Here is an 8498-nt window from a genome sequence, read left to right on the forward strand (position 1 = left end):
CTGATAGCAACTTGAATCACTTCCTTTTGGAGAGATTTTATGGGCTAATGTGCATACTCGGTGCATTGAATTTCATACACTATCTGTATTGGGTTACAAAGTAAAAGAACAGATCAGTAAGTTCTAGTAAGTAAAATGTGTAACTAAATTCAATGATTAATACATGTAAGTTTATTGGGCGTTGTTTATGTTATTGCGTCTGATTTATTGATTTTAGAGTAGATCTAAGCTTTAGCTACACTTTTTGGTTGACTTTTCAATTATCGCGATTTACTGGTCAAGTGTTAGAAATTACTATTGAAAACCTAAATTACGCCGTTTAGTTGATTTTGTTGTTTTGGTATAAACTGAAGAAAGAAAATGCTTAGGAACAGATCGTTTAATAGTTGAAGACGTTGAAGGACTAGAGTCTAAGTATCGTAGGATCAGTGATTGTTCAATTTCGCTAATCTGCTCATAGAGAATATCGAAAATATTTAGGGAGGAAGCCACTTTTTATTTGTAGAGTTGTTAGTAATAGAGCTAGCTTTGTCGGTGATAATTTTGTGTCACATCTGGCAATTTATATTACACTTAAACTTTGTTTGGAGAGAAGAGGGAGAGAGGAGACAAAAAAGAAAAAGGGTGTAACTAAATTTCTTGATTTAATGCACAAATAATGGATTGAAAGCCTTTTAAGGTGGATTGTATATATTTTGTAACTAAAATGTGTTTAGGTCGGATAAATACCAAAACATAAACATTTTTCGTAATAAGATTTCAAATAGTGTATAAGAATGAAAAAATCCCTAAAAGTTTCACAGTCATGAGTCAAGGTTTTGGCAACTTACAAATGGCCTTCCATAAATAAAAATGTTATGGGCTAAAATTAAATGTCTATGAACTTTATTGTACCATGTCCTGGGTCAGACTCATTAACGAGCTCAGGTACAGCCAGTCAACTTATGGGGATTTTGCATCAATACCCGATTTTGGAATCATAATTGAACTTATACCCACTTTGTCCAAAACCTTTGCACGTCTATATATTTTACGATCAACTTCAGATTTATCGGGTCTGAATTTAAAAAATAAATAGTTTGAAGTGCACTTAAAGCCAAATATGTCTTAAGTGCAACCAATATTTTTATGCATTTAAGGCCAATAAGTCTGAAGTGAAAAATTGCATTTCAGTGCAATCAACGCCAAAAAATCTGAAGTGCAACAAATGTTTTCCTACACTTGAGGTAAATAAGTCTGAAGCGAAAAATTACACTTCATATGCACTTAAGACCAGTTAAATAAATTTTAAAAAGTGGATATAGGTTAAATGGAGACGACCAAATAGAGTGCCGGTACAATTTTTACTCAGCTTATCCATTGCATCATTGAGGACTGAAGAGTAACTTTTTGGAACCAAAAGTTGTTATTCTTCTGAAAATAGCAACTTGTTCTGGGATTTCTGCTGGAGTCATAGAAATGCATAAACTTCAGAACAGCATTTATTGAGTTGCAGGTCATTTATTATTGCTAAATCATTGCAATGTTGCTGCCTTCAAAGTTTCCAATAAAAATAGAAGTTCCATTTAAATCAATCTTGGAGTTCAAATCAATTACCTATAGACTGACACAGAACAATGAAAATGAAAAGATCAATCGATAAATTACCTATACACCATCTTCATCATAGTACATTCAAAACCATACGAGAAATGGTCTTATCCCCAAAAAAATGGAATGCTGCCACATAAAAAAGCCTAGAGCTAAGGATGCTTCATTTTCTAACTGCATATATATCAACTTCAAGGAATGGAGGAGAGACAGAAGAAAAAGCAGAATAATAGTCTTGGCAGAAACATCTTTTAAATCACAAAACAATAACCAATTGAACAACGCTGAAAATGAACATCAATGGCAATTCAAATGGCAAACAAACAACATGCCTCACAAATTACAGATTAGCTCTATACATGATCTCCTATGTTACAGAAAATGCATCCCAATTAACAATCAACTCCTAAACCCAAAGGCAGACCACTTCCTTGACGGCTCCTTCTTTGTTCTTTTAGAATTGGGATCGATAAGGTTCTCCAGCGACTTCGCATTTTTGTTGCGAGATTTGCCTGCTTCTTTCAATAATTCAGCCAGCCTTTTCTTCTCATCATCGAAATCAGGATTTGCAGTTCCAAGTTTCTCTTCTCTCAATTTAAGAACATACTCCAGAATCTCAATGGCATCATCTACTCTGCAATAGATAAAGACAAAAACAAGCTGAACACCATAAAGCAGTTGAAAGGTAAATGTCACAGAAGCAACTGCATGTGCATGTCACTCTCAAAATGCTAATTGAATTGATATTTAGCTGAGATCACACAACTAAGCAACTCATCTTGCTCCCATTATCGATATAAAATGAGGTCTTTTTCTTTCATTCTTCTAATATATTTTTCTTCTTAGAAAGTAGAATAGAATACAACAACAACAACCCAGTATAATCCCACTAGTGGGGTCTGGGGAGGGTAATGTGTACGCAGACCTTACCCCTACCCTAGGGTAGAGAGGCTGTTTCCAATAGACCCTCGGCATCCTTCCCTCCAAGAACTCCCCACCTTGCTCTTGGGGTGACTCGAACTCACAACCTCTTGGTTGGAAGTGGAGGGTGCTTACCATCAGAGCAACCAACCTACCTTGTCTGAGAAAGTAGAATAGAATCAAAGCAACAATCATTCTTCACAACAATTAATCCGACCAGTCAACAATATACACATTTGATCCATGCAGAATGAACAATTGAACATACCACATGCATAAACAATTCTTTTGAAATTATTATAATCATTCACAAATAGTTAAAGATGCTTGTAATTGTGTGATGCTATTAAATAAATGTGTGTCAAGGTATGTATGTGTATTGCAGACATGCTCATTTAGTTTAATATTGCCTGCAGATTGGCAAGGCAATATTTTCTTCAGAAGGCCAGTAAGAGAGCTAGGCACATGAAGCTTTAAAAGTTACAGATCGTCCATAAAAAAAAGTGCAGCTGGTGTAAACTTATTTCATGAAAATATTGATTGGTGATAAGTTGACACCCTAAAGAATAACAGCAATCTTAAAGCAAGAGGGGACAAGTTGAAAATACAGGATTTGTCATTTGTGTCAATTTTCTGCTCAAAATCCAAGCAGAAGAAACATGATAAGTCAAGCACTACAAGAGCTATAATAATACTGTTACTCAAAGTGAAAATTAATCAATTAGGGGAGAATTAAAATCTAAGATACATTGCAAAATGTTATAAGGGCAAAGGTCCAAATATGCCCTTATACTATACGGAATTGAGCACATTTGCCCTTCGTTAATACTTTAGCTCAAATATACCCTTACCGTCACATAGTTGGTCCATATATGACCTTAGAGTTACACAACTGGCCCATATATGCCCTTTTCGAAATGGAATTCACCCAAACTAATTAGATCTTTCTTTAATTGTATTAAAGTGTATTACAAACACTATTTCTTTTTTATTAGTACTTTTTTTTCTTTACCTTTCTCTTTTTTTTCTTTACCTTTCTCTTTTCTTTCTTTTTTTTTCCTTTTTCTTTCTCCCTTATCCGTTTCCTCCATTACTAATGTCTTCTCCATTTTCCTCACCAATTTCACTTGACAAAACTCATGAATTCCAATTACTAAGAAAATTCTCCCATAAGGTAATCAAGTTCCAATTTCACTGGCCCTCTAAATAAATGAAATTAAATTATTCCAAAAATTATGGTTTAAACTTTAAAATAATAAAAACATCTCAACTTTTAACAATACTCAAAAGACCAAAATATTTAAATTGTTTCCAGAAAGATAATTTAATGATTAAAAGCCTAGAGTTCAAGTTGTAGTGTTATAAATTTGAGTTGTTAGTCTTTTTTCAGGTAGACATTTTTTATTTTTTTTATTAACTATGTAGATTAGGGGTGTACATGGAACGGGTTGGTTTGATTTTGATAAAACCAATTATATCGGTTTGGATTGTTCGGTTTTGTTGGATTTTCGATTTTTTTGTTACATAAATATTATTTCAATCTTACTTTGTTAAATTTTTTAGAACTAAATATATGTTCAGTAAAAATTAAAAAATTAAAAAACATTATCAAAATCAAACCAAACCAATTATATCGGTTTGGATTGTTCGGTTTTGTTGGATTTTCGAATTTTTTGTTACATAAATATTATTTCAATCTTACTTTGTTAAATTTTTTAGAACTAAATATATGTTCAGTAAAAATTAAAAAATTGAAAAACATATGATCTATAAAAATATTTTTATGGGAGAATTTTCTTAGTAATTGGAATTTATGAGTTTTGTCAAGTGAAATTGATGATGAAAAAAAGACATCAGTAATGGAGGAAATCGGATAAGGGAGAAAGAAAAAGAAAAAAAAAGAGAAGAAAGGACAAAAAGAAGAAAGAAAAGAAAGGTAAAGAAAAAAAGTACTAATAAAAAGGAAATAGTGTTTGTAATATACTTTAATTCAATTAACGAAAGAGCTAATTAGTTTGGGTGGATTCCGTTTTGAAAAGGGCATATATGAGCAACTTTGTAACTCTAAGGGCCATATATGGACCAACTATGTGACGGTAAGGGCATATTTGAGCTAAAGTATTAACGAAGGGTAAATGTGCTCAATTTCGTATAGTACAAAGGCATATTTGGACCTTTTCCGTATAAGAAAAGTAGTAAATGTGCAATGCAGATCTTAAAAATTGGTGTATAATAAGCAAGGTTCATCCAAGGTACTTAAGAAAATACTTTCAAATATGATATTACCTTCCCAGTGCATCATAAGTTGCAGCAAGATTGCTGTAGACACCAAGAGTATCTTGGTGACAAGGACCACACTCCTGTTCCAGAATTTGTCTTGCTTCTTCAAATAATTCAGCAGCCTCGTCTATTTTGAACAACTGAACAGAAGACAATCCCATCTGATTCAAAACAACCCCAAAGAAGGCTGACTTCCTCTCACCGCCAGCTCTAAGTTTAGCTACAGCGTTTTCAAAGGAGCTGTGTGCCTCTTCATATCTTCCCACCATATAAAACATAACACCCATCCGTGCTTCAATGCCAGCAATCGTACTTTGCTGCCCTGGTTTATCCTCCAAAAGTTTCATTGCCTTCAGAAGGAGTTTCAGTGCCTCCTCAGGTTCATTAAATAACTCATAAATAGCTGAAATTTCTGTCAATCCACAAGCAATCTCTTCTGCAGTTGTTCCGGGCACAGGTTTTGCATATATTCTTAGGGCATTTTCACAATAGGATCTGGATTCCCTCAGTTTTCCTGTCTTATAATATAGGTCAGCCAGCCTTACAAAGACAGATGCAACTGAAGGATGGTTGTCTCCCTTAGATGATTTGAAAACAGTAAGTGCCTTCTGATAGGAGAAGACCGCCTCATCAAAGCGAGACAGAGACAAGTAGATGTTCCCAATACTAACATCAATAGCTGCAACCTCGTTTTCCTGTCCATTGGCAATCATAGCCATGCTTGCAAGTACAAGGTGTTCAAGAGCTGACTCATAATCGCCTTTAGCCTCACATATGAGAGCCATTAAACGACGATCAGCTGCCTCTTCAAGAGAAGCAGGTGGGCTGTGGACACGATGGATTTCCAGTGTTTTCTTGCACAAATTCTCGGCTTCATCAAATTGCATTGCCTGAACATGGGCTTCGGCCAAGTACCTGCAAAATTTCCAATTCAGTTGCCTCAGTTAGAGCCTAAGAAACACATAGGCAGTTGCAAAGACTTGTCAATTAAATAGTACAAAAGAAGAGTGTTACACAAACTAGCACATGTAAAAAGAATGGTAATTTATGCCCTCGAACATAAAGCAGCCATATTGAGCAGATTAATGACATCCCCGTGAGATGATTACATTAATGATTCTCACAGCAATCGTGAACAAAGAACGGCCCGCTATTGTTTCATGGTTTACTTTACTGAACACCCTATTTACACGTAATTGCCAAAGGCAGCCTAAAATACTTGATTGACCAACATATTACTCCCCGTACAAAAAGGATTAGTGTTCTACTCCTTGAATCTTTTCTAAAGGTTGAATATATTTTCAGGGGAATACATAAATTAACAAAAGAAAACAAGCCACGGAAACATAAAATGTGTAAATTAGATGTGACGCAACTCAGACCTCCGCAATTTGCAGAATCTGCTCAAAAAGATACCAAGCAACAATAAGTATCCTTTTGTTTCTATTTTTCCTTTCTTTTCTATTTTTTTAATAAGAAATAAGTATTCTTTAGTTGACAGTTAATCCCCCACTACCATCATAAAACCGCTCCACCAAAGACCACCGCTTTTCCAACACATGCTGTTGTGTCTCAACAAAGTCCCCAAAAATGAAGTTTATATGAAGTGTTAAGTTAAGCTTTACTTATGAAAACATTCGAAATGAAACATATTTTCAGCCAACCAACAGGATAACACCATATGACACATGCCCAACATTGCAGGGCCTATAGCCCCCCTAAGCCAAAGAAGAATAGCAAAAGCAAGAATCTTTATTTCACGAGGACAAAGAATTAGTAGGTAATTACATGACTATCCTATATAAGTACGAGAAAAAAGACTTTCTAAGAGAAAGAACATTATATTAGAATTGGGCAAGTTGGATGACTTATTAACCTCAATCAGATGGATCTGTTAACTGAACTTCCTAAAGAACCCATTCACTTCCCTGAAAAATGCATCTCAATCAAATTTGACTCCGCTAATTGGAAGTGTATCAATTACATTTCATTAACTTTTCAAGTATGAATAGCATTACATTTATCCCTGTCTTCTGCTGATAATATTTCATCTGAATCCTAATAATGCTTCAACTAATAACAGCTTTCACAATATAAACACAACATAAATTTATAAAAGTGAAACTAGCTAGACTTGCACAATGACGGAGCCAGGAATTTATGCAAAGAGCTTCAAAAGAATACTAGAAAATCACACTTGGGATTCGAGAACCTGTAACTTAAATCAATTTTCGCCCATTACATTTGCTACTACACTAGAATCTTCCCTTGTATGAAAGGGATTCAAAAGTTTATATATAACCACAAAAAATCATTTTTACTCTATTTACACGACATAATTTTTTGAAGAAGGGGGATTCAATTGAACCCCCTTGGGTCTACATAGCTCCACCCCTGCTTGAATGCATTACATTTTAATTGATACTGTAAAACAATATCAATCAACTAACCTCAATCTCGAATCATTTAATTCCAGCTATAAGAATTTTTCATATACATTCAGTTCTACAATTTTATAAAAAAACAAAAAAGCAAAGAGACATTATGATAACTGATAAGTACCTGCAAGTCTCTGCGACTCTCGGATCTGTATCACCTAAAGCTTCCATCTGTATTTTCAAACCATCCTCGTAACATTCAATCGACCGATCCAACTGTCCAAGCATAGAATGAGTATCACCGAGCTGCATATACCCTGAGAACGCCGCAAGCGCGTGATCTGCACCTTTTGAAACTTCTGGCACCTTAATCGCCCTTTCTAGCACAGGAATCGCCTCCTCGAACCTCCCGAGACTACAGTATATAGCCGCCACGACGTGGAGACTCATCGCCAGATCCAAACTCGGCTCGCCGTCGATCGCGCATTTCTCAAACGACTTCGCGGCGCGTAGAGCGTAATCTAGCGCCTTGTTCGGTCCCTCGCCGGAGGCAATCGTGTCACGCGCTAACTTCAGCAAAAACGGTCCTAGATCGGGATTGTCGAGAGATGACTCGTCGATGACGATCTTCTCTGGTGGCGATTTCTTCTTCCCGGAGCTCCGATCTGGTGACGGCTTGGCGCGTGAAGTTGAAGGCGACGGTGAAGGAGGTCTTCGCGGGGCAGGAGAGTTACTCTTCGGGTTAACGGGTTCGGATCTCTCCGAACTTGCTCCGACCCGCCCGTTGGACTCATCCGGAACTGAAATTCTCAACGGCTGAGCCTCCGGCGGCGTTTTGACTGAAACTATACCCGGCATTGTTTGAGCTAAATTTCTGCCAGAAAAATCGATTAATCAAAAGGATTTCACAATACAAAGAGCTTTTATATGATGATTTGGGAGTTATAAGAGAGGGAAATTAATTAGCATTAATGAGCTAAGATGTGATTAATTAAGAGATTAATACTTGCCAACGTATTCAACTGTTAGTTGAGAAACAGTTGAAAGATGAAAGAGTTGAAGAAGAAGAAGAAGGTCCTCAGTGAAGCAAAGACTCTGGACTACCGTCTAAATGGGCCAGCTAAATTGTGGGCTGCCGATAAAAGTGGGCCATATTAAATGACGTGGATTTTACATGACCAATTATTTGGTGACAAGTATTATGAGCTGTTTCGAATGCCAAATTTTATTTTCCTATCTGAATATTAAAGGGTCAAATATCCTGATATTATAATCTCATATCCGATAAATAATAATATCGAGATTTTGATATTATAATAATAATAATAA

At 35.7% G+C, this 8498-nt stretch overlaps 1 protein-coding gene across 1 annotated transcript; it reads right to left on the reverse strand.

The window, feature by feature from the left end:
- Positions 1–1825: 1825 nt before the first annotated feature.
- On the reverse strand, positions 1826–8261 carry LOC104108084 (protein KINESIN LIGHT CHAIN-RELATED 1). The gene is made up of 3 exons (XM_070182923.1): positions 7354–8261; positions 4798–5706; positions 1826–2224 (listed from the first exon to the last, which is right to left on the reverse strand). Exons 1-3 carry the CDS (start codon positions 8025–8027, stop codon positions 1990–1992), a joined length of 1818 nt encoding a protein of 605 aa, XP_070039024.1. The 5' UTR covers positions 8028–8261; the 3' UTR covers positions 1826–1989.
- Positions 8262–8498: the final 237 nt, after the last annotated feature.

Source organism: Nicotiana tomentosiformis, chromosome 8, assembly GCF_000390325.3.
Source record: "Nicotiana tomentosiformis chromosome 8, ASM39032v3, whole genome shotgun sequence".
Lineage (NCBI taxonomy): Eukaryota > Viridiplantae > Streptophyta > Magnoliopsida > Solanales > Solanaceae > Nicotiana > Nicotiana tomentosiformis.

Excerpts from the sequence above, each read along its gene's own strand:
- LOC104108084 (XM_070182923.1), bottom strand. The coding sequence starts at position 8,027 with ATGCCGGGTATAGTTTCAGTCAAAACGCCGCCGGAGGCTCAGCCGTTG. Across the intron at positions 5,707-7,353 it reads AGAGTCGCAGAGACTTGCAG|GTACTTGGCCGAAGCCCATG; the intron begins GTACTTATCAGT and ends GAAATTTTGCAG. Across the intron at positions 2,225-4,797 it reads ACTTATGATGCACTGGGAAG|AGTAGATGATGCCATTGAGA; the intron begins GTAATATCATAT and ends TATCTATTGCAG.